Source organism: Staurois parvus, unplaced genomic scaffold (assembly GCF_062004578.1).
Source record: "Staurois parvus isolate SC_StPar_1 unplaced genomic scaffold, SC_StPar_1.0 ptg000147l, whole genome shotgun sequence".
Lineage (NCBI taxonomy): Eukaryota > Metazoa > Chordata > Amphibia > Anura > Ranidae > Staurois > Staurois parvus.
The window spans coordinates 20,461,118-20,488,077 of record NW_028317943.1 but is presented as its reverse complement, the minus strand read 5'-3'; the positions used below and the strand labels follow the sequence as shown (position 1 = coordinate 20,488,077).

The 26,960-nt window shown below is 40.6% G+C and overlaps 1 protein-coding gene across 2 annotated transcripts in view; it reads right to left on the bottom strand.

Annotated features, from left to right (window-relative positions):
* The window catches only part of ZFC3H1 (zinc finger C3H1-type containing), a 109,970-nt gene that overhangs the window by 29,386 nt on the left and 53,624 nt on the right, over nucleotides 1-26,960 (bottom strand). For both annotated transcript variants that reach the window (XM_089674102.1, XM_089674103.1), the window contains exons 15-20: nucleotides 20,090-20,644; nucleotides 16,659-16,768; nucleotides 7,362-7,493; nucleotides 7,148-7,269; nucleotides 1,815-1,916; nucleotides 526-642 (exon numbers count right to left, since the gene is read on the bottom strand). In XM_089674102.1, coding sequence (XP_089530228.1) covers nucleotides 526-642; nucleotides 1,815-1,916; nucleotides 7,148-7,269; nucleotides 7,362-7,493; nucleotides 16,659-16,768; nucleotides 20,090-20,644 — 1,138 coding nt within the window. The remainder of the gene's footprint in view (nucleotides 1-525; nucleotides 643-1,814; nucleotides 1,917-7,147; nucleotides 7,270-7,361; nucleotides 7,494-16,658; nucleotides 16,769-20,089; nucleotides 20,645-26,960) is intronic.

The window sequence follows — 26,960 nt, the reverse complement described above, 5'->3', positions numbered from 1 at the left end:
TTCACTTCTTGTCCTGGAGACACAATAGTGAGAGAACCCCCCCCCCCATTAATTGCCACTAGAACAGCACCCCCCTGTTTTGGCTTTATATGCACTGGAATACATGAAGTACGAACAATGAAAATATCACAAGGCCAACGGATTAGTCAACCATATTAAAAGTGGAAAAATTAATCCAGGAAATTACTCCATGTATGCACACAAGTCCAGATTTTCTTTTGCTCCAAGCTTACAATATACAGTATCTCATTAGATGGATCTAGTCTGGCAAACTATCTACATATCACTTTCACTTACATTTGTTCTTTTTGATCATTTTAGATTCTTGATCCTCTTTTTGCTTACAGATCAAGAAAGAACTTTTCTCCTTTGTAGCAAGTTGGACCATGCTATACAATGTTTTTAACCTTCCTCTGGAACAACTGTGGGTTGAGTATATGCTGGTTTTATTTATTCATTTTTCTATTGGTTGAACTCAATGAATTGTCTTTTTTCAACCTAACTGGGTAACTATATTAATCTTACCACAGCTAACTGCTTTTGTAGTCTCCTCTTCATCACTGCTGCTACTATCTGAAAGAGGTTTTTTCCAGTACATGGGCTTCCATTTTCTCTTCTCTTTATATGTAGTGTGTGGTGGAACTGTGAAAACAATATGACAAAAATACTAAATCACAATTGCACTAAATGTCAATTAAAATCATCAATGATTCAAAAAAATAGAAACAGATGTAAAATATTGTAAAGGCTTTTTGAAATTTTTCTGAACAGAGATAGGGTTAAATATGCAGGGGAGGGGGCGCCCGGTGATTACCCAGGATCTACGGCCGGGGGGTTTTACCTGACAGAATGCATCAAGGTAAAACCTTCAGCCTTTTATACAACTTTAACCACTTGCCCTCCTGAGGAATTACCCCCCCCCCCCCTTCCTCCTGACTAGGACATTTTTTGCGTTACAGCGCTGCGTTACTTTAACTGACAATTGCGTGATCATACAACACTGCATCCAAATGAAATTTACAGCCTTTTTTTCCCATGAATTGAGCTTTCTTTCAGTGGTATTTGATCGCTTGTGGTTTTTATTTTTGAGAAGAAAAAACAATATTTTTTACTTTTTGCTATTAAACATGTCCAGTAAAAAAATTAACAATCAAATTTCATCATAAATCTAGGCAAAAATGTAATCTGCTACACGTCTTTGCTAAAAAAAAAAAAAAGATCCCAATACATTTAAATTGGGTTACGTGAAAGTTATTGCATTCGAAAATGGCGGTGTATATATACACAAGGGTTTTTGTTTTTTCTGTTTTTTGCTAGTAATGGTAGTGCTGTGCACAGCCATCCAAAGCAGTTCTCTCCCTGTCAGTACTGAAATTCTATTTCTATACTGATGCGTGTTAACATGTTGGAAAAACTTCTCATACTAGTGAGTGCTGCCTTAGGGCTTATATTTATAAGCTTTTGCACGTTTAGATTTTAAGGCTGCCATTAAGGGCCATGTTATATTGGATTCTGAAACTGTTATAGAAGTTACTCTTTCTGGGAAAATCAGGCAGTGAGTTAACGATTCTACAGAAAGTGGTGAGTTGTAAGTGAGGCAAAACATATTAAAAATGCTTCAAATGTGCCATGTAGTTTTTTTGTTTTTGTTTGCAAGGGCATTTAGTTCTAGTAGCTGACAGCTCTACTTTACAACACTTACAATGTAATAATGAGATGAAACAGTTGAATTGCAGAACCAGAAATCCTTTCCCAGTTAAGAGTTTACAAACAATATTCTCTACAGGATTCAAAAAGCAGACAGAAAAACTTACCGTGATTTAGGCTTTCATTTACATGACTCACAAGAAGAACTGACATCAGATCCATTGACATGCGATCTCGGTTCACACCAAAAAGTCTGTCAACGTATTTTTCTGCAAAAAATCACAAATAAAATGTCAGACATATCAGGTCACCGATCAGATTATAACTTGCCTGGGAAAAGACAGTTTGAGAACCTAAAATCTAGTTCTATTTGATTGTTATGGGATAGATATAGCCAAGTCTTAGTTGAGAAATGTAATATTTAGGTTTATTTGATGTAATGAAGTTTGGGAATGGCTGGTATTGGGGCAAGAGAGCAGTTACATTTTTGTTAAACACAAAAAAGACAAGACATTGGGGGAATGTATGTTCCATCTCTAAAGGACAGGTCATAAAGAAACCTGAAATGAAGCCCTCTAAAATAAACTGCATATTTTATAGAACTATAAAATCCATTTCTTGGAGTACAGTACAAGACACAGGCTCTCAGTCATAACAGATTGGTTATATGCTGCACTTTCAAGTCACTGGACACTGGCAAAGCCACACAGAGCTTTAACACTCCCTCAAATAACAGCTTCCACCATCCTCAGTTTTGTAGCAAGCAAGGAAGGACCAAAACCCAGAGGGTCCCAAGTCCTGTACTCCAAGAAAAGATTTTAAAAGTGCATAAAAATCCAATTTACTTTATCATACAGTACAGGACACAGCATGTTAATTATAACGAAAGGATGTCCCAAAGCAGTATTGAGGGGAGGGTAACTAGGCAACAAAAAGTTAGTCAACAGACCCTCAAAAACAAATTCCTATCTATGGCCAAACTAAGATCAAAACACAGCCTGCGGGACTTTGAGGCCAACATGGGCATCAGCTGAAGCCTGAACAGCCCTGATGTTAGTTGATGCCATGAATTCCTCCAGTCAAAGGGCCACTACGATTAATCTTTTGGATTCCATCCAGAAATGTGTGACTTTCAGAAAAGGATGGGGCCTCCTCATTCAACTTGGAAACACTAAAAATTTTAGAATAGAAACCCTGATCACTCTTCTTCCCTTTGGCACCTGTATCGCAACATTTTGAGCCTGAAGTTGGGACACAGCTTTGAGCAAATCCACTTCACACAGAAGAGACTAAGACAAATTGGACAGTCAAAAATTAGGTGGAGAACAGCTCTGAAATTCCACTTTGTAACCAGAGGATATGACCTGTACACTCTTCAGTGTGGAGACCAGTAGCTGAGGAGAGGCAGATAGTGATGCTTTGTCTCTAAGGAAAAACAATGTGGTTAATAACCGCACAGTCACTCAATGTAAGTACCAGGATACTTAACCTGTCACAGTAAAAGCTCCCAAACCTTCCCAAAAATGAAGGCCCTGCAAAACTTAAGTGATGGCCAAAGGACACCAGGTCACAATAGTCTTAAAGAATGATCCCTAAATAAAGTGGAACACTATCTGCTCCAGACTGCAGCCCCAAGTATGGAGAGACCCAGCAAGTGGACTCCCCCCCAAACCCCAAGAGACTGACAGTTTGCACCAAGAACATCTTGGTCAAAGGAGACCATATGGATAATCTTGCCCCAAATCCAAGCCCACACACAGAAGGGGATCTGGGTGAGAAAAGGGTGGACATAAGGTCTAGTGCTTTGAGAAATAACAGAGGCCTCAAAAGGGCATTGAGGGGCCAGGTCTTTACAAAAGAATGGAACAGTAGAAACTGGTCAATGCCAATCTTGAAAAAGTATAACTCCATGTCAGTTTGCATTCCCAAAAGTCACTACTAAAATAGGAAGGAGCCCCAGTGGCTAGGGAACAGACAGATCTGGAAAGATACACTACTGTGTGATGACAAACAAGGGTTTAGCCTGTGAGCTGCATTCTGTGACCTGAGAAAAAAAAAAAAGAAGAAGAGGTATGAATCATAGTGTACTGATTCCACAGAGTAACGAAAGTATCCACTGCAATTGCCCACAAATCTGTAGACCAGGAAACAAACCTGTCCAGATTTTTGTTGACCCTTTAAGCCAGAGTTTCGCACCCCACACCTACAACAAAGGTCCTGGAACACCATTGTGTGCAGACCAACTTTCCTGAGTCAAGACGCTACTGAGGAAATCTGCCTGCCAATGTCGGGAATGGCAGACAAGGAAGAAATACAAAGTTGCACCAAAGACAGGATTTGCCCCAACCCTCTTGCTGTAGATACAGGACAGTGGAGGACATTGTGCAAATTATAGGGAAATTACAAGATATAGGCAAATAATGATTAGCCCTTTGGACTCTGCTTGCCATTTTTGTGCACAAATCCAACTTAGGTCCTCCTCAATGCCTTGAGACTAGATAGCGTTCAGGCTTCTAAAGTGACTCATGGTACAGGCAGGGACCTCTTTACTATAATATTTTGGCTCCCAGAAAATGGCCTGTTCATCTACATGTTGACATGAGAAAGCCATGATCTATGTAAGGTGCAAGCACCTGGATGTTCATGAAGAAAGCACTGATTGCTTTGAAAGCGGCTATAGATATCAACACATTAAGGGGCCCGAACCAGAGTTCTGCATATTAACAGCTTCTCGCCCAGCCTATTGTCAAATGAGAACTGAGCAGGAACACTCTAGTTCTGGGAGGATGTCATACAATGTCCTCCCCCGAACAAGCTGTGTTGCAGCACGATCTGCCACCTGCTACTTCCACCGGATGCAGCAGATGACAGATCAGTGTAGCGGCCCGCTTCCGGAACCATGTGATCGCTGTGACCAATCACAGCAGATCATGTGACAACTGTACACAACAGATGGTATCCATTCTTGTCATTCATTGTGTTTGTACTAGACTATGGTGACTAATCACAAAGATCAACAGGACCAATCACAGCCCATCTGCACCATGTGATTAGCTGTGGCCAATCACAATAGTAAACACAATCAATCGACTTCATTCAGGAAAAAACTGTTGTTTATAAAAGTGATATTCACCGTTATCAGCAATGTGCAAAAAAAAAAAAAAATCCTGATTCTCCAGACTACTTCTATGATAACATGGTGTTGCTCTGGTCAAAACACAAAAAAATAAATAAATAATAAATTAGGGAAAAAAAACTGCTGCCACCAATCAGTGTCCATGATCACCACTACACCAGTTATAAGAGGACGCTGTACTGCACTGGTTACAGCATGTTAAAAAAAAAAAAAAAGTTATAACCTTTACATTTCCATATTTAAAAAAAAAGTGGCAAAAAATTACATTTAAAAAACCCACCATATCTTGTACTGTCTACATTACAAAAAGGGGTCATTTGAGGGATATTTCTAGTGTCCTGCCATTTTAGGAGCCTCAAGAAATTATAAGCCATCAGTACATCAAGATTGACTGTTCGGTCCATATATATTTGGACACAGGCACAATTTTCATACTTTTGGCTCTGCATGCCACCAGAATAGATTTAAACGAAATGCACTTCAAATGATTTTGAAGTGCAGACTTTCGGCTTTAATTCAAAGGGTTGAACATAAACATCAAATACAAATTTTAGGAACTGCACCGTCCCTCCATTTTCAGAGGCTCAAACGTAACTGGACAAATGAATATAATCATAAATAAAATGTTCATTTTTAATATTTTGTTGAGAATACTTTACTGGCAATGACTGCCTGAAGTCTGGAACCCATGCATGTTAGCAAAGACTGGGTTTCCTCCTTTCTGATGCTTCAGTTCTTTGTTTGTGGGTCTGTGTTTAGTTCTGCCTTCAGCAAGTGAAATGCATGCTCACTTGGGTTGACATCAGGTGATTGACTTGGCCATTGCAGAATATACCACTTCTTTTGCAGTGTGTTTTGGATCATTGTCCATCTGTACTGTGAAGCACCGTCCAATCAACTTTGCTGCATTTGGCTGAATCTGGGCTGACAGTATCTCTCTAAACACTGCAGAATTCATCCGGCTGCTATTGTCTTCTGTCACATCAATAAACACCAATGACCCAGTGCCACTGGAAGCCATGCATGCCCATGCCATCACACTGCCTCCACCACGTTTTACAGATGACATTGTGTGCTTTGGATTATGAGCTGTTCCAAGCCTTCTCCAAACTTTTTTCTTCCCGTCATTCTGGTACAGATTAATCTTAGTTTCAGTCGTCCAAATGATGCTTTTCCAGAAATGTTTTTTTTTTTTTTAATTTTTTTTTGGCAAAGTGTAATCTGGCTTTTCTATTCTTCAGGCTTATGAATGGTTTGCACCTTGTGGTGAACCCTCTGTATTTGCTCTTGTGAAGTCTTCTCTTGATTGTAGACTTTGACAATGATACTCCTACCTCCTGGAGAGTGTCCTTCACTTGTCTGGATGTTGTGGATGGGTTTTTCTTTACCATAGAAAGGATCCTGCGATCATCCACCACTCTTGTCTTCCGTGAACAGCCATGCCCTTTTATGTTCCTGAGCTCACCAGCACGTTCTTCTTTCCTCAGAATGTACCAACTATTGATTTGGCCACTCCTAATGTTGATTTGTTTCGTTTTTGAAGCCTTACAATGGCCTGTTTCACTTGCATGGACAGCTCCTTTGAACACATGATGTAGGTTCACAGCAACAGATTCCAAATGCAAATACCACACTTAGAATCAACTCCAGACCTTTTACCTGCTTAACAGATGAAGAAATAATGAAGGAGTAGCCTACACCTGGCCATGAAACAGCTTTTGATTCAATTGTCCAATAATTGTTGGTCCCTTAAAAAAGGGGGGGAAGGCTACTCTTAAGAGCTGTAAATCCTAAACCCTTCCTTCAATCTGGATGTACATACCCTCAAATTAAACCTGAGAGTGTGCACTTTCAGCCCATATCCATTATATAACTATAGCTTGAATATGTTTTGGGTAAATAACAGAAAAAAATATATATCTACCTTTCCTATAGACTGAATAATAAACACTTACTTGGGTTATTTTCACTAAAGTAGCATTATACATTCTGGCCTAAATTTAGGAAATATGCTTATTCGCAAAATTTTAAAATAGGATGTGTTTGGTCTTTTTCCCTTTATTTAGCAAAAAACCCAGTGGTAATTAAATACCACCAAAAGAAAGTTCTATTTTTGAAAAAAATAATTTTCATATGGGCACAGTATTGCATGACCGTGTCATTGTCTAAGTGTGAGAGCAATGAGAGCTGAAAATAGGCCTGGGTAAGAATGGGGGTGAAAGTGCCCAGTATTGAAGTGGTTAAACTGTTAGAAAATCAGGGTAATTTCGTAAGGGAAACATTTTGAGTGTAAAACTGCACCTATCATTTAAATAAAAACTTGGAGCCATAAAAAGTAAAAATAAAAAAAACAACAAACATTACCAGTTGCAGCTATAATTTCCTCATCAGTACTTTTTTCAGAGCATCCAATCAAGTCCAAGTCATAAGACAGAATATCTTGAAATAGCTGTTTACGACTGAGCGTGCAGTCACGCATGTGCTGCCTAGAAAATTAACAAATGTAAAAAAGATAGTACTTTCAGTATTTGCTTATTTGCTGCTGAAAAAGGAAATCCTGCTAGAAATGCAAACTTACCACTGACAGTCGTCATCATTGCATGTGCCCTGAAGGTCAAAGCGACAGAAAAATGTCTTAGGTTCAATCATGTTGCTATAAGATACAGAGCTCAGGAGCAACTTCTCCTTTGTGCGAAAATATGGACTGAACCTGCAAAAGATTGTGCATTCATAAGTAATACAAATAATTTGAATCCTGACCTGTTCCAAGTAGCTAAGAGTTTGTATTTATTTTCTCTTAGAAGAGAGGGACTGCAATCATTCTTTTGCTCTACTGTCTACCTTATTTTATATTACTAGGTTTTCTCCAGTTAACATTTTCAGGAATATGCCATTTTTACATACCAGCTAAGATTCAAACACATGTATCTACACTGTGTGCACAACTATTAGGCGAGTATTTTGACCAAATCATCATTTTTATGCAAATTGTCCAACTCGAGGCTGTATAAACTTTAGTGCTTGTTGGATTTAAGCACATCAGGTGATGTGTATTTTTGTAATGAGGGAGGGTCTGGCCTAAGGTGATTAACACCCTATATTAGGCTAGGTTAACATCTATGCTTTTTGCATTTGAGCTGTTTCTGCATGTCGTTTTGCATTTTTTTTTTTCTCTTCTTGTTGCTTGGCAGATTTAAAAAGCAAAAAGCATCAAAAACGCAATACATGCTTTTCTGCAGCGTTTCCATTGAAGTCTATAGAAACAAAAACACAACTTTTTGCGTTCAATAAAGTCCATGACCCTTTCCAAAAAACGCACCAGGTGAAAACGCACAGGTGTAAACATATCCCATAGGAAATTATGTTAAACGGACTGTACTGCTTTCTGCAAAACGCTGCAGAAAACGCTTAGGTGTGAACCTAGGGTCAAGGAGTGCATAAAATATTTAGGCAGCTTCTTTTCCTCAAGCAAAATGGGCTAAAAAAGAGATTTAACTAACTCTGAAAAGTCAAAAATTGTAAAAAGTCTTTCAGAGGGATGCGGCACTCCTGAAATTGATAAGATATTGGGGTGTGCTCACAGAACCCTCAAAAGTTTTGTCTCAAATAGTCAACAGGATCGAAAGAAACATGTTGAGGGGAAAAAAAAAAAAAAAAGACCCAAATTAACTGCGAAAGATTTGAGAAGAATCAATGGTGAAGCTAGCAGGAACCCATTATCCTTCAGTGTTGTCAAATTCCAAAACTGCAACCTACCTGGAGTGCCCAGAGCTCAGAGACATGGCCAAGGTAAGGATGGCTTAAACCCAACCACAAATGAACAAGACACATAAGCTGAAACATCAAGACCTGGCCAAGAAATATCTGGAGACAGATTTCTCAAAGGCTTTATGGACTGATAAGAGAAAGGTAACTCTTGACGGACCAGTATCAGGCACAGATCTCCACTACGACTCAGACGCCAGCAAAGTGGAGGTGGGGTATTGTATGAGCTGGTATTATTAAAGATGAGCTAGTTGGACCTTTTCGGGTTGAAGGTGGACTCAAAATAAACTCCCAAACCTACTGCCAGTTTTTAGAAGACACTTTCTTCAAGCAGTTGTACAGGAAAGAGTCTGCAGCTTTCAAGACCATGATATTTATGCAGGACAATGCTCCATCGCACGCACTGAAGTACTCCACTGCATGACTAGCCAGTAAAGGTCTTAAAGATGAAAGAAAAATGACATGACCCCCTTCCTCACCTGACCTAAACCCTATTGAGAACTTGTGGGCCCTTCTTAAAAAGGAGATTTACATTGAAGGAAACGTCAATAGATCAAGAAACTGACAGACCCCATGAATGGAAGGCTTATGACGGTTATTGAAAAGAAGGGTGGCTATACTGGTCACGGATTTTTATCTTTTTTTAACTGTCTGAAATGTTGATTTGTAAACTTTGAGCTGTTTATTATTCTCACATTCACACTAAGCTAAGCCTTTTTCCAGACGTTTTTTTTCAAGTGTGTTTTTTGAAGCAGATCTGTAAATATTATAGGTGGGTTTTTTTTCAAGCGTTTTTCATTTAGGCTTTTTTGCTGTGGCCAATAGAAATAGCTGCTCTTTTAGCTGAAAACGCCTAAAAACGCTCATTTCCACTGTTCAGGTGTTTTCCATTCAAGTCTATGGGGAGAACACGCTCAGATCTGCCTGAAAAGTAGCACAAGTACTTTAGTGAACGTTTTTGAGCATCAAGCTGAAAAACACTCAAGTGTGAACGGGGTCTAACAGATGAAAATAAACAAGTGAGATGGAAAAATGTTTGTTTTTCATTTAACTGCATAAAAATTCTGCACACCAATAGTTGCCCAGTAATTATGCACACAGATTATTCACTTTAAACTTTCTTAAATATTCAGGTTTGTGGTTTAACATTTTTGGATTGACCGAGAGCACTGTAGTTGTGCAATAATGAAATGAATCCTCATAAATACAAATACAACTTGTTTATTAATTGTGCACACAGTGTAAAAACTAGCACTTTTGTCATCAATTTGCAAAGAGAAAGCGGATAATGTATGTAAAATATCATTAATTCAATACAGTGGTGATGTAGTCAATAGTCATTTTAAGGCTATTAAATGTGCAGTACCTTCAGTAGGTCAAAAAAAAAAACAAAAAACAAACACTCCAAGTGAAAAGTCTAAAGATCAACCACAACACAAGGTATTTAAAGAACTGGCAAAGGCTGCCACCTTGTGTATGTGGATGCTCTCACAGCTTCTTTATTACAGCAATATAATGGATTCAAAATTGCATGTTTCAAGCCTCAAAGTACATATTTACAGTAGAATATTAATGTTTCAGTATTCCAGTAAATGGTTCAATAGTTCTGTTTTAAAAACAGTGCATTAGCAATATGCTAGTAAATTTATTTTATTTAAAAAATGGGAAAAAACAGATTTGTGGACTGACTGCAAATTTCTTAGCTCTCGGGGGGGGGGGGGGGGCGTCTGGGGGGGGGGGGGGTTGGTGCTCTGGCTGACAAAGGAATATGCCTTCCCTAAAGGAGATTGGAAATCAATTAGATAGTTGATCCTCCCTTGTAGTCCATATCCCAACACAAAGTGCCAATTGTTCTGTTTGTAGAAGTAGTACGGCGGTACAAAACAAGAATGCAGCAACAGAAAGCCAACCTAAGGAAACTGGAAATATTCAAGTGGGAGATCTGTAACCCCAAATGAAAGGAAGGAAAAACAAAAAACATTATGGTATAGGGAAAAAGAAAAAAAAAAAAAACACGACAAAAGAAAAAGAAAAAAAATCTGATGTACCTGTAAAATTCCAAAAAGCTTGCCAGTGTCCAATCACCTGAAAGTACCAGCCTTCAATCCAGGGTCTATGAATAATCATCTTGTTACTGTGCTCCAAGACATGGAATTTACAGTTGAGCATAGACCCCAGGTTAAAGGCTGGTACTTTCAGGTGATTGGATATCGACAGCCCCCTGGGCACCCCCTATGACCCCACCTCACTCTGAGGCCTCAGTTTGTAGCAAGCAATACAGAGTAAGCCAGAAATAGAAGGGAGGGTGGCTTGTGTCTTGCACTGTACTCCAAGATATGGAATTTACAGGCAAGTCAATATTTCCTTTTATTTTAATCATACAAAATAGGGCAAAGCCTGAATATTCATAGAACCTGGGATATTCCCAATCAATGATTGAGAAGGGTGTGCAACAACTAGTCAAACACAACTGTCCCAACAAGGGTCAACAGACCTACCATCAGAGTGCTGCTGGAAGAACCTTGTGACTAAAAGCTACATTTGCCCATCTGTTAGACCTTTGAAAAAGGTATGAACAGAGGCCTAGATGGTGACCTTACATAGCTAGGCAAAAAAGGCTTGGTTCCAGAATGCCCACGAAAAACCCCACCAATCTGGTCCAGCTGTAGCAATGAGGTGTATTATCCACATGTCCCATGTGAAATTGTGAAGGTAGGACAAAAAAGGACGTCTGTCTATCTGATAATTGTTGCTTAGAGGTCAACACTGATGGCCCTGACTACATCCAGGAAATGGAGTACAATTTCCTTTGAAAGTTTTGCAGCAAGGCACAAAGTTGGTAGGACTAGGTCTTCAATGAGGTGGAAGACTGATATAGGCTTAGGAAGAAAAGAAGGTCTTGGATGTTAAAACTCATTGGTCTGAAGAATGAGGAAGTGCTCCTTACAAAATGAGCCACTGACATCTGACAGATGTGATAGCAACTAAGAAAGCCACTTTGCAGGACGGTCCACACACATGCAATCCAAAGAGTGCTAAACGTCTAACCTGCCCTCCTGAAACTTTCCAAGCAGTAAATCACTACGCAGTTTTGTTTTTGTATCTGCTCACCAGTCCATTTAAGCACAGACAGAATTCTTCAGTGCTGATAAAGGGGGAGTGTGTTTAGCCCTCTGCACTATTCTGCTATGAATCAATTTTATCGTTAACTTGGATGTTACTTTGGCACACCTCACTGGATTGTGTATGGATTTTCAAATCTGGGTCCTTTACCCTTTTTCCTAAGGGTAGGTCCATTTTATGGAGTTCTGCAGAACCAGAGCAAGTGTGCCCAGTGACAATTCAAGAGGTCCTTAGAAAATCCAAATCCAGCACCCAGTTGCTCGTGTTTGGACTTTGTAGGAGAGATCATCTAACTCTGAGTATCTCTGTGTACCAGATTCTTGTTAGCCAATTTGGTGCAATGAGAATCACAAGTTATATCTCTTGCTCTATTTTGCGAAGCAGATGAGGCACAATCCCCACTGGAGGAAAGGCATAAATAAATGAACTGAAGCCAGACAATTATCAGCACACAAGTTTGCCAGTGAGGATCCTTGGTCCAGGCCAAGAGGTAACTTGTTGAATCTGGAGGCCAGGATATAAATATCTGGGGTGTCCCATCTCTAAACATAGCAGGTTGAAGATGCCAGGATGAAGGCCCCATTCCTATTGGTCCAAGCAGTGACAATAAGTCACCTTCCAACTGTCCACTCCTGGGATGTGGAAAACAGAGAATGCTAAACAGTATTCCTCTGCCCATGAGATGATCAGGCTTGCTTTCTTCAAAGCTGAGGGACTTCTGGTACCCCATTGGTGATTAATGTAGAAAATTAGAGGTCTGCTCAACAAGAGGGGTCTAGTAGTACAGAACCATCCTTATTGCTCTTAGCTCCAGGGTGTTGATGGGAAGCTTAGCATCCTCTGTTGACTATGTTCCCTGGACTGTGAGGGAGTGTAACAACTTCCCCATTGTCAAGGCTGGGCTGGAAATCCACCAAGCTAGGGAATTTCTTGCTGGAAAAGAGCAAACGTAGGTTGAAAGGGGAGGTCTCACATGAAACTGAGGAACAGCCTTGAAAGAGGCCACCACGAAGCCCAACACTCATGAAGAATCTCACAGGAAGGGCATCTCTGTAATCTCAACTTCAAAGAATGAATTCTGGGAGAGCAGTGTTATTTTCTGAAAGACTTTCACTGGGGCTGTGTCTAGAAAGGGGCTAAAGTAATCCATGCAAAGAGGGTTAGGAAGCAGCTTTAATTTCAAGGTATGTCTTTCATAATGTGCTAGTATGCGATGCATACTAGCACAATATGCCTTTACCTTGCAGGGAGAAAGCTTTTTTTTCACTACCATTTTAAAGACAGGCGCATCCTGTACTCATATATGGTAGTTGCCTTGTTAAGATTAGACTCAGCTGAATCCGTGGTGGAACAAACCGCTCTGAACAAAATCCATATCAGATAAAGAGAGTCAGCAAGTGCTTAAAGGGAGCAAACAGCTTATGGGATGGAAGAGCCCATGGAGCATCTGCGGACGATCAGATGAGGTCAGAGTACCACATCAGCTTGGGCCAGTTATGTAGGTCACCAGAATGCCCTTCATCTCCCCATTTGGCATAAGAGGATCTCTGCAGCTAAAGACAAGAACTGTCCAATTTGTTGCTGAATCTGGAAACCAGGAAGTCCACATCCCCTCCAACCCCGTGACACAGGTCCTGGACAACATCCAGGTGTATCGATCACTCCCGAGACACTGCCAGCTGAGGAAGACTGTCTGATGAATGACCATGCCTGGGACGTAAAATTGCATACACTGCCAAAACATGAATTTTTTTATTTCAAACTACTGCCAGGACAGGATGATATAAACCTAATTTGTCACAGTGACACTTCTGATTCCTCTCTGTTGAATAATATTCATCACAGTTGTGTTATCTGACTGGATCCTTGGATGGCCCTTCACTGCAGGGATAACCAAATCGCCAAAAAAGTGTCTAGGGCTTTTCTCCGCAGAAATATAAGCTTGCATCCAGTGAGTTTTCCAAGAAAATAAAAAAGGAAGGACCTCCCCAACTCTAGAGCTGGATTTATGAGCCACCTGGACAAGGACAGCCTAGTCTTAGGCATCAGGTAAATTAACCTAAGGACTGGACCAAGCTGTTGGATGATGAACTGTAGGGGTCTGAAATGAATGGGGTACATGGAACTGCTTTGACTGAGGTCACCATTAGTTCCAGAACCTGTGTGCAGAAGTGGAGGTGGATGATGCCTGGATTGAAGAATATGAGTCTTGGGGGGGGATTGCAGAGAACTGAAGTTTCTCCTAGTAAAGAAAAACCCTGGCTTGAGATTCATCTAAATACTGCAAGATAAGCATGTTCCAACAATAATTTCTAAAGGTTTAGGATCACACTTGTAAAGTCTGAAATGTCCATACCACACTGCTGGCTAGAACTTCAGCTGACAGTTCCCTCAACAGGGGTCATCCAGCTATTCCACAATGGATAATTTGGAAGACATGAAGTGAGGACAGGGTCAAGAGCAGATTTCTAGCTTTTATCTCCTGTGAAGCATCTTTAACACCCAAGCATCCAATATGCTAACGGACCAAATGTCCACAACAGCTAACTGAAGTCTCCCAGCTTTGGAAAGTTGGGGAGCCCTTTTGAAAAGACTTAAGTGAGGACTTTGGGGATTTGGATGTCCAAGGTTTGAAGGACAACGAATTGCGTGGGCTTGGTTTTAGAGGTTGAACCCTTAAGTAACAAAATTAACACTTCTTGGCCTACAAAGTGGGATGAACAGACTCAGACATTATAAGTGGACCTTCCATTGTACTGTAAATTCTGCTCTAAATGTGCCTACATAAAATTAGATCAGTATCAACCAATTCATCTGACAATCGTTTATGGAAATATCTATGTGAACTCTGCAGACACCTTTAAACAATCTGATCTCTGGCCAATTACTATATTCCTTACCATAGATAACATGCTGACGCTTGCTCAGTGCATAACTACACATGCTCAAAATAATACAAGCATGCACTTTTATGTTACATTTATTCCAACTGTTCATCCTCTCAGCACAATCTTAAATCTTTGTCCCCTGTGATTTGTCAGTTTTAAAACACCCACCTACACAGAGCACAAACTGAATTATGTGGATCTGGTTAAAAACAAAAATCAAAAAGGACTGTAGGTAACTAAAGCATGCTGAAGGGACAGAGCACCCAGTTACATGGATGATCTCACACTGTATGCATGGTAAAATGTCCGTGAATGAGTACATGTCCCTGGCCTTTTCACCTGGTGATCTTCACTTTGGGCTGCAAAGGACACATGCAGACAGGAATGGACTACACCGATTTCAGCACCAGTCCTGTACCCCTAACAACTGACTTGATTCAGGCACACTATCAGCAAGACAACGAATAAGAGAGAAGATAGCAAGTCTCAGACTCCAACCCAACAGACAACAAGCCGCGACCAAGCTGCTGGGGAGCACTGCCCTATACAACCCAAGGCTGGAACTAGCATTGGCAGACACAGCAGACTGATTCTTTAGGTTTAAGGTCCTGCACACTGCATCAACCATAGCTAAAACAATTTCTTAGAATTTAAGAATATCAAAAGACTGACCTCTCATGTATAAGCTCATCAGTTGCAAAGTGAGACAGTATCTCTGCGGAAATATCCACAATACAAGTAACCAGCAACTCTGAAAGACAACTTAAAGCTTTATAAAGCTTTATGGATCCTGTATTTATGTAACCAATAAAGATTTCCATTAAGAAGCTTTTCGAGCTGCTGGCTACTTCTATTGTGGATATTTGCTGTGAGGAGTGGATGCCTCAGCCAGTGCACCAGTCTCCTGTTTCCATGTGGTGAATAGAGCAGTTGAGCTTGGGTAAGATTTGTTATTTCTGCAGAATGGTTTTAAAGCTGCTAAGGTCAAAAACATATCATATATAGAATCTGCAGGAATGTGGGCAGGAGCTTGACTGTGGCCTGTGCAACCCAGCAAACAACTGGGTAATTTGGGTCATTAAGTCCTGCAAGGACTGGAAAACCCTCAGACAAAAAGGCCAGAGCACTTTGCCACACCAGACCGAACTAAGGAGACTTCTGAAGAGGGGAAATATTAAACAGCAGGACTCCAGACATCGGTACCATCAGTAGGGTACGCTGCCTGATGAAGGCAGGAAGGAAGGCAGGAAAAAAAAATGCTAGAAAAAAAGAAATCCAGTCTTCTAGGGCACAATCATGCCGGTAGTGGGAGGGATTATATCTTGAGATGGCCTACAGTTTTATTTGCCAGTGTCCAATCTCCCTGAAGATGGCAGAATAACCCTGATTTCTGGTTTTCCCCAATGGATAAGAAATTGTGTTAGCTGGAGTCCTTAAGGGCAATATTAAATGCAAGGTTAGGAAGATTCACATTCTATTTGCCCTGTTTACCATTTCCACTGAGAGTGAAAGTGAAAATTGTCACCAGAACTGTAATTAAAGGGAAATCCTCAAATGGGGGCACTAGTTCTGGTGACAACCAGGATTGCCTTACTTAGGATAAATTCCCTCACATCCTGTTTTGGCTATGGGTCAGGAAGTGAAGGGATATCTCCCCGATAGGACACCAGTTAAAGAGAAAATCTTGCCCTACTCGATCTAAAATATAATAAATTAGAACTAAAATCAAACCTTTTTTTTTAACTGCTGTGTTTTTGCAACTAAAAGACTACATTGTATTTGTAACTGTTTTTCCAATTAAAGGCAAATCTCACATGAATCAAGGCGACTGCCACTGCTGAGCTGTCACTCTGACAATGTTAATTCCATGCTTAAAACATGAATTTAATAAGGAAGAATGCAAACTATTAGTTCTAACTTCACTTGTGCCTACCTGCTTCTCTTGGTCAGTAAATCAACTTATCAGCATGAAGTTCAAAAAACTAGCCAAAACATTTCCTGCATGGACAGGCTTTTTTTTATAAATATCTACCTATTGGAAAGATGGTCATTTTCTACACTGGGAATTTAACATAAAACCAAAGTGCATTTCTTCTTACCTATAGGACTTGAAAACAAGAAGTGGGCTCTGATATGTCCCAAAAGGAAAAGGTTTTAGATCTGTCTGTTTTGTCTGTGTAGCAATCAAATCCATATCCACTGGTGTCACCTGGAGGAAAAATAAAAAAAAAAGCATACACCATTATATAAAGATTCAGCACAGTGTAAATTAACGGTTTTACCCTCATCAAATCATCAGGGGTCATTCCAACTGAAAACAAAAAAGGTACTCATATTTCCAATTCAATAAATGTTGCAGTTTATTCAACACTAACTGGAAGATGTAGTATAAAACTCTGGATAGAGGTACCTCAAAGCACAACAGTTAAAGGTAAATTTATCAAGAAAGATGTGGGTATAGAAAAGAATAACCCCCTTTAAATAATCACATTTTGTTGCTTTGCAGCCTGAAATGAAGACAGTTTTTGTTTTATCCAGCTGTATTTACTCAACTTATAACATCCAAATGAAAGGTATCACACCAACATGTCAGAAAAAAAGTCAAAAACAGAATCACTGAGTTGGTAAAAAAGATCACCCTTTCCTAAAAACAACTTGTAAACTCAAATCAGGTGTAGCCAATCACCTTCTCAATGGCACACAAAGCAATTTGACTTTCAAAGTGATCAGCTTTGATCATTTTGATTAGCTCACCATGAAAATAGCTTTCCAGGAGCATTTTAGTACTTGGTAGTGCAACTGAAGCAAACAATCAACTATGGATGGCAAGACACTGTCAAAAGACCTACAGGATAAAGCTGTGGACAGTCACAAGTCAGGAGATGGATACAAAAAATTTCAAAGGTTTTATCAATGCCTAGAAGCACAGTGAAGTCTATTAAGAAGTGGAAGGTATTTGGTACAATAAGGACCCTCCCTGGATCAGAACATCTTTCCAAACTGGATGAAAGAGCCAGAATGAAACTGGTCAGGGAGGCTACCAAGAGGTCTACAGCAACTCTGAGCAGTTGCAGGAATATGTTGCAGGAATATATGACAAAGAGTGGTCACTGTGTGTGTGTCACAATATCAGAAATTCAACACAAATGTGGCTTGTATGGGGGGGTTGCAAGAACAAAGCCACTCCTCAGACTACAGACTAAAGGCTTTAATTAAAGCAAAAGATGGTTCAACAAAATACTGACAAGGGGGTGATCCTTTCTCCAACTGAGTGATTGTTTTATTTTTATTATTATTTTTTTCCCCCCTCAACATGTTGGTGTTCTATCTTTCCTTTGGATATTTTAAGTTGCACTGAGTAAATACAGCTGGATAAAACAAAAACGGTGTGTTCTTTTCAGACTGCAAAGCAAAAAACTGTGATGGTTTTAAAAAAGGAGGGGTGATTCTTTTCTATACCCACCTTATCTAATGGAAATCATACTGCCTCGAATTTAGTGAGAACTAACACTGCCCCAAATAATAAATGTATGCAGGGGGGTGTTGAGTGAAAGGAGATGAAACAAAATCACCGAGGTTCAAGGGAACAGCTATGCACCCAATTCAAACATGGATATTACTTACAGTCCAGTAAGAGTCAAACCTGGTACTTCAACAAAAATATATCCAGGTGTGGGGACAAACCAGCTCTGATCCTATATTGATCCAGGTGTTGTTGGCCAATACTGACACTGCAACGGATGAAACCGATCCAACCATCGTACGCATCAAAGGCGGCATGCCCCTTCAGGCCATCCTGTGTGACAGTTATTGCCCTATACTGGGGATGGCTGGCACTCTTTGGTGATGCTAGAGAGACAACAGGAATCTAGAATACCCAGTCTGTTGCCCAGCAGTGAAGACAAAACAAAAAAACCATTGACTGGCAGTAAAAACTGCAAAAATAAAATGTACAAATAGCAAAAACCAGGAGCTAGAAAGCTCCATGTCCTAACTCCGAACACATTATAAAATAACTGAACTCGTTGCTGCAGATGGGGGAAAAGCCACCTCCGGAGGGCCGCCCCAGAAGTGTGCTTTTAGTTTAGTTGCACCTAGCATCCTGCTCCTGTAGGTGGCAAAATCAAACCCACCTGATATTAAGTATGGCTGTGTCCAGTGAACAAGAGAAAATATCTTGATAAACGGGAAAAAAAAAGTCAAATGAAATGGGTCTGCACTTTCCTGATGGAAAAAGACATACATTTCTTAGGACACTAGCAAAAAAAGTGACGCTTGGTTAGAGTGGGAGGGGTTATATCAGCTAACTATATTTTTTGCTAGTTTCCAGTTCTTCTGAAGGTGGCAGTATAACCCATATTTTTCAGAAATCTTTTGACCCTTTGTCTCTTAACCTGTTTGTGCAAATGTACGCATATATACGGCCTCTAAGTGGGTGGGCCTTGACGCCAAGAGGCTACATATATGCGTACCAAAATGTAAATAAAGCTGTGCAGAGAACAAGTACCCTATGCGCTCCCGGCACAGTTATAGTCGCCTAATGGAAAGCACCCAATCGTTACTTGCGATTGGGAGCTTTCTGATTTCTGAACCTCACCTCCCGGCATCAGAAACCTCTTAAAGGCCTGGGAGGTGCCAACGTTAAGGGGTTAAGTGTTACAAGAAAATGGGGTCTTTTTTTTTTGGGTGTCCACTGCATTAGCAGCCCCCTACACTGGAAAGTGCTTGTTTATCAAAATGCACGTTAATACATGTGAGTTAATGTAATGCAACAGAACACAATGGTGGGCCTTAAAGCCTGTCTTAACCGCCTTTCCTCTACAGCCAGTAAAGGCACTCTCACTAAATATTCAAATAGCAATTGGTAGAGCTTAGCCATAAAGTCAGGCCCCTGTATTAAATGCATTTTCTAGCTAACACAGAAGACAGCAGGTATCTTTTGGTGTCAGTACATTGGCAGAATGTTTACTTTTAAACACTTTAAAATAGACTACAGGTGAAATTTAACCACTTGCCCTCCAGAGGATTTACCCCCCCCCCTTCCTGAGCAGGACATTTTTTGTGATACAGCGTGTTACTTTAACTGACAATTGCGCAGTCATGCAACGCTGCACCCAAAGGAAATTTACGTCCTTTTTTTCCCTTCAAATAGTGCTTGCTTTTGGTGGTATTAAATAGTCTGTGTGTTTATTTTTTGCGCTATAAATAAAAAAAGAACGACAATTTTGAGAAAAAAAACAAACAATATTTTTGCCTTTTGCTATTAAGCATATCCAGTAGAAACATTTTAAAAATCAAAGTTAGTCATAAATTTAGGCCAAAATGTAATCTGCTACATGTCTCTCTGCTAAAAAAAAAAAAAAAAAAAAATCCTATTACAAATGGTGGTGTATATATATATAGTAAAGCGCTGAGCAAGCTGTTGGTGCTATATAAATCCTGTATAATAACAACAATAATATATACATAATTTGTAAAGAAGTTGGGACAATGTGCACAACCGGAGACTAGAAGAAAGCACAATACTCACTTTTCCTGAAGACAGTTTGTCCTGTGGTACTAGTAATGAGTCTCCCCTTGAAAGAAGCTCTGCTAACAAGTCAGAGCTGGAGGACCAAAGACTTCTAAGTTCATCAATATTTAAACCCATAAACAGTTCTGGTCCCTCTGTAGAAGTCTTAGAAGGCTTAGCATTGCTGTCCCTATAAGGTGTAAGCTCAGTGTGCTTCAAATTAGGTTTGGTAAAGGAGTTTACATCACGGAATGATCTCCGTCTTTCTTTAACAGAAGTAGATAAATCCTCATCTTCTGCTTCATTTTCCTCTGCGTCAAGGGTTATTTTGTCCTGGGAGAGGTCATGGAGAGATGGTTGTGGTAGTACAAACTCTGGTTGCTCTTCAATCACAGGTGGATAGTGGACAGTCTGTTCTTTAATTTTTCTAGCTTGCATTTCTTTAAGTTTTTGAATTTTGAGAGCATATTCTTTTTCTAATTCTTGCAGTCGCTTCTTCTCGAGTGCAATAGCCTCTGCCGACTGCTTTCTGGGGCTGTCTGATCCCGGATTTGGTTTAAACATCTTATTAGCCTAAAAATATGAAAGCAAAACTGGTTAAGCTAGGACACATATTTCTTCAAAGAGCAAAAGGTTTAATTTAGCCAAGACCATGAAACTGTTTAAATAATAAGGTTTTTTTTTTTTACAACAACTTATCTGTAAATCCCATTTCTTGGAGCACAGTACAAGACACAGGCTCATAGACCCTGGGTTATAGGCTGGTACCGTCAGGTGATTGGACGCTGGCAAATCTTTTGAGGACACACCCCTGGGAGTAAACCTATAACCCTACTCTATGAGACCTCATGTTTTGGAGCAAGCGATGCAGTGTAAAAAAAAAAAAAAAAAAAAACAAAAAAGGAAGAGGGGAGGGTTGGTCTGTGTCCCCTACTGTACTCCAAGATACGGAATTTGCAGGCTAGTCAAGATTCCTTTACTGGAATAGTACAGGCCAAAGGTCTTATGTTCAAAGATCTTGGGACATCCCCAAGCAATGAATAAAAAGGGTGGGCAACAACAAGGAAAACAGAACTGTGCCAACATACCCAACAATAACAAGGGTCAACAGAGCCAACTCAAGAACCTTGCGGTCAAAAGCTATATCCACAGAAGATTGTACATTAACCTGATAGAACTTTGAAAAAGGATAACAGAAGTCCTCTAGGTGCACACCTGTGAGATTAGTTACTGGCCTAGAGATGCTAGATCATAAAGCAGGATGTCACTTGTCAAGCCCTGAGAAAAGGATGAAAATGGAGTCAAGTTTTCCGGATGAATGTCTTAGCTCTAAGCTTGACTCTTAAAGCAGAACTCCAGGCAAAAACATTTTACCATGTCCTTGCTGCTGACCTCCTTCCTTCACTGAATATGTCCTCCATCTTCTGGTTTACTCAGTAGTTGCTCTGAAATAAACTGATGATTTTCAAATAAAACCGTTAATCCCCTGTGGTTTTCCTGTTTGTAAGACCAGTGGCTGCTATGCCTCCTATTCCCCCCAACCACTGGTTGTGGCACAGCCCTTCTGGTCAGACTTCTGGTCTGTACCTCCCAATGGGGCAGCGTTCCAAGTGGCTGCAAACAGTGTTATCGACATTTTGCAGATAGGAAAAAATGTGCCAATAATGGCTACTGAATATGCAATTTTGCCTGTGAATTTACCATTATTCTACCCACAATTTTGCTGCGTTTTTACTCCCGATTTTGCCAAAATTTTACCTGTGATTTTGCCTCAATTTTACCCGAAATTTTGCCACAGTTTTACGGTGTGTTTTTGCTGCATTTTCAATGCAGTTCAGGCCTGGTTCACACCAATGCAGTTTGTGTTTTATCAGCTTTGCTGTGGTTTTTTTTGCAGTGCATTTTAAATTTTTTTTTTGTTTAACTTGTTGTTGAACAGATTTAAAAAGAATAAAAAAAAAAAACCCCAAACGCACGCATTCACACTAAGGCATATAAAATTGTGAATGGACTCGATGTGATTCTGCCCACGATTTGAAAACACGCTGTGAAAACGCGCAGTCATTTCGATGGAAGCTGAAAACGTGGACCACAGTTGCTGCGATCGCGGTGCATTTTTCTGCACACCAGACGCGCCACAATTGTGCAAACAAAATCACGGGACACCCAAAAAAGGTTCCGACTGATTTTGGGCATTGCAAGATTTTGTTGGGCAATGAATGGCACCTGAACACGCGAATTTTCACATTTTGTTCACAGCGCGATTTCAGAATAGTGGCAATTTCCTCCCCCCGATATGAAATTACCTAGTGTAAATGGAGCCTTAATATGCGTTTTTAATCCGCCCAGCAACAAGCTCGCCAAAAAAAAAAACCAACATCAGAATTCCCACATTGTGGAGGGATTTCTTATTTCCTGTTTTGGCTATGCAACAGGAAGATAAGAAATGTCTTCCCTATAGGACAGATTTTTTTTTTTCTTCTTCTTCGACAGGGTTATAACCCTCCCTTACTCTATCCAAAATGGGATTAGTTTTGCCTTTAGTTACACCTTTAGAGAACAAGCAGGGGTAATAGCACCTTTGAATACTGTGGGAGCAGAGAATAGGTCAAATGGCAGCGTGATAAACTGAATTTTTGCCTTTACTGCAAAGCACAGAAAATGCTTATGAGGTAAATGCGAATATGTAGATGGGCTTCCAGGAGGGTCTCCAAGAGATGATGGAGCTTCATACAAAACTTTGGAATGTAAAGATACTTGTTTTGGGACTTTAACCTAAGATAGTAAGAAAACCCCTGTTGGGTTTTGGTAGCGTCAACAGGTTAAATATAATACTCTGAACCTGTCCTCCATAGGTAATGGAATGATGACTAACTAGGACAAAAGATGGCTCAGGGTGTTCTACAAATCTGACTGACCCTGCCCAGATTGTGGTTGAAGCAGGGTGGATAAAAATCAATGATTTTTAAAAAAAAAAAAAAAGATTTTTTTTGATTTAAATTGGATTTTTTTTTATTTAAATCGGATTTTTTTAAATAAAATGCTTTTTGAGGAAAATATATTACCATCCAAAGGTTAATCCATCATGAAATAAAGATTAGGTTTTTAATTATGTAGAATAAGGCTGTATATGTTTAATTTTTTGGGTAAATAAATTCCATTACCGTATATACTCGAGTATAAGCCGACCTGAATATAAGCCGAGGTACCTAATTTTACCACAAAAAACTGGGAAAAACTATTGACTCGAGTATAAGCCGAGGGTGGGAACACCAGTGGGAAGAATCGTGCCTCATCATTGGTGTCAGTGGGAGGAATAGTGCCCCATCATTGGTGTCAGTGGGAGGAATAGTGCCCCATCATTGGTATCAGTGGGAGGAATAGTGCCCCATCATTGGTATCAGTGGGAGGAATAGTGCCCCATCATTGGTGTCAGTGGGAGGAATAGTGTCCCAACATTGGTGTCAGTGGTGGGGAGGAAAAGTGCCCCATCGTTGGTGTCAGTGGTGGGGAGGAAAAGTGCCCCATCGTTGGTGTCAGTGGGGGGGGAGGAATAGTATCCAATGATTGGTGTCAGTGGGGGGTGGAATAGTGCTCCATGATTGGTGTCAGTGGGGGGTGGAATAGTGCCCCATCATTGGTGTCAGTGGGGGGAAATAGTGCTCCATCATTGGTGTCAGTGGGGGGAAATAGTGCCCCATCATTGGTGTCAGTGGGGGGAAATAGTGCCCAATCGTTGGTGTCAGTGGGGGGGGAGGAAAAGTGCCCCATCGTTGGTGTCAGTGGGAGGAATAATGCCCCATCATTGGTATCAGTGACACCAATGATGGGGCACTATTCCTCCCACTGACACTTGCTGACCCCTGTTCCAGTACGGTGCTGCTGCAGCCAGCATATGTGGTTGCAGCAGCACCTAAGCACGGCACACTTACCTGCATCTCCTTCACTCGATTTTCGTGGGGCCGCTCAGCTCCGCATCCTCGCCGGTGATTGGCCGCCTGTGTGCCTTTCCCGAGCTACAGTTCTGGCGGCCAATCACCGGTGAGAAGGCGGAGCCGAGCAGCCGCGCGAACATCCAGTGGACGTACCGAATGAAGGAGCAGCCGCGCTTCCTGGACCGGATCATCGTGGGACCGGAGCCAGGTAAGAGACAGCAGCCCCCTGCAGACGTTGACTCAAGTATAAGCCGAGGGGGCCGTTTTTCAGCACAAAAAATGTGCTGAAAAACTCGTCTTATACTCGAGTATATACGGTAATCCATTCACAATGTCATGCTCTTCCAGAGGTTTTTGTAAGATTATTGGGCAGTTTCTCTGCCTACAAGATATTATCACAGATGCTCGATTTACTTTTGCAGTTCTCAAAACTGAAATTTGACTCAGCGGAGATCACATGCCTCTTCTTCACAGCAAAAATGTTATAACCTGAACAGAGTTATGAAAAAACCTTAATCCTAACTTCTACAAACCTATGAATACAGAATCAACCCCTTCAGTGCTAAGTTTCAAGAAGTTCAGGGAATAGAAACAATATTTTTCTGATTGTTTGGAGTGGAATAGATCTGCACAAGAAGAAAGTGAAACTAAGTGTGAGGAGGAAGGGGCTGACAGTCTAAGTCTCTTAAAATATATATATTTTGTTTAGCCAAATTAGTTAAACATGGATGTTTGTTTAAGCAAATAACATATGCTGGAATGTTATTGTTTCAGATGAATAAATCTATTTAAATTATTATTAAGGTAATGATTATTTTTCACCTTCCTGAGTACAACAGAAAAGTTGTCCAAATATGAATGATTTACCTATTAAACTGGGGATAAAAAAACTAATATGAAAAGTTGTTATTCTAAAAATCTTCATCTACTTGTATATTAAAGTTATACCAGCAAGAATTAGTCTTTATGTAGAAAACTATGATTTAAATCAAATCCACCCTGGGTTGAAGTGAAAATAGAAAGCAGTGAGGAGGTAGAATTTTGAGCGCTATTTTGTGCCCCTTTAAAACCACTGTTTGCGTCATAGACATCCCAAATGTGTGAGTTGAGAGACAGAAAAACTAAGACTTCTCCCACTCTTGGAAGTGAGAGCACCCCTTCACTGCAAAGAAAGCTTTGGAGTAGACTTGGTGGATTTTGTGCTCCAAGTCGAAAGGAAGTACTGAAATTTGGCTTAGAGGTTCAAGCCTGGGTAGTGTTGAAGTGCTCTGGGTAAAAGCCCCTGAAGGAGGATTTTTTTTTTTTAATTAAAACAACAAGTATGTTATACTCACCTGCTCTTTGCAGGTTGAACTGCACAGAGTGGTCCTGATGCTCCTCGTGTCTATCGCTGGCAGTCTGATCCTCCTCTTAATGTGTACTCATAGCAAGCTGTTTGCTATGGAGGCACACTGTCTACTCACTCCTGAGCTGTGTGTTTATGGAGCTGCGCTCCACAGACTCACACAGCAGGGCTAAGTCAAAGAAAGGTCCTGGAGTACAAGGTCCTGTTGAAGCCCTAGGGCTGCAGACAGATCAACTACTGAATCTACAGGGAAGGCGCAAGAGCACACGTAAAGCCCCTATGAGTGACAAGAGCAAGGAACTGGGTAAATTAGGACACAGTCTTGAATGCAATTATAGAAAACCCAGCTAACAGCCATCAGAGGACAGAATTCCAGGATGCAGATATCAGCACCTTCAGAAGGTATGGCACAGTCTTCTTCAGAACAGCTTTTGGAGTCTGAGCTAGAATCACCTGATACAGCAGGACTGCCCCCTTTGTCTAGAAACAGACATGCTGCATCTGTGTTGTAGTAAAGCATCTCAAACTCTGGGTACAAAGTAAGGCCTCAGGTACACACAAAACACAGACAACTAGTAGCAATTAGGGTAGGATTTCAGTAGGTGACCAGCAGGTCACTGCAGGTGGGCAGTAAGAACAAACCAAAGATCAGAGTTCCACATGACTATCTGCAAAGCAGCATCAAGGAGATGCTTCCTTGGGGATGAATGGTAAGAAAGAACACATGTGACACTCGACTCTACAGACGCTACAGGTCAGTCCCTCAACATCAACCTTTGCTGTAGAAGGAACTATATGAAGAGTAGGTTTTAAAGGCACCCAAGCAATTTTAACAAATGAAGTGGCTCTCAAAGCTCAGTCCAAACAGCCTACTTAAAGGAGGAGTCAGAGACACAGCAAGCACTGCAATGCCAATGGCTCTGGACCTGGAAAGTGCTCAGTGGCTTGCAGGTAACATTTTAACCAAAACAGGGTTTGTAAAGTGCCTTATATCCAAAGCTCATTACCACTTTCAGGGTAGCCTCTAGTTGGGTCATGGTGTGCCACTCCAAAACCCAGGCAATCGCACAGACCAGTTAAAAAAGCCAATGCAATGCTTAACCATGAAGTCAGTCACAACAGGAAAAACAAAATTAGAAAGGAGCCGAGATGTTTTTCATACAAATAAAAAAATAATACAAGGCAACTTGTGCCGTATTCTTAGGCAAGGCATTAAAAGCATAACATGAAGTAAAGGTTCACATTAATAGCTACTAACTTTCTCACTGCATGAAAATAGCAGTTGGGTGCAGAACACAGCAAAATCAGGCCCCTAGTAACAACATGGCCAGAAAAACACCTTGTGTAATAGTCTGATTTTGTTCCAATTTTGACTGAATTGGTCAGGTTTTAGCTGTACCTAAAAAGCACAGTGCAAGGGCCGACTGCTCCTTTAACCTGAGGGAGAGTAATAGCACTCTTACTTACCAGATCCTCTGCTTCCTGGCACAGTTCCCCTATGCTCCAGCAGTTGAAAGCCCCTCTGTGTCAACACTTCCAATGCATGGCTATGGACCATTCATCTGTCTTGATGATGTCAGGAGCTTAGACTGCCAAAGCATGGGGAGGG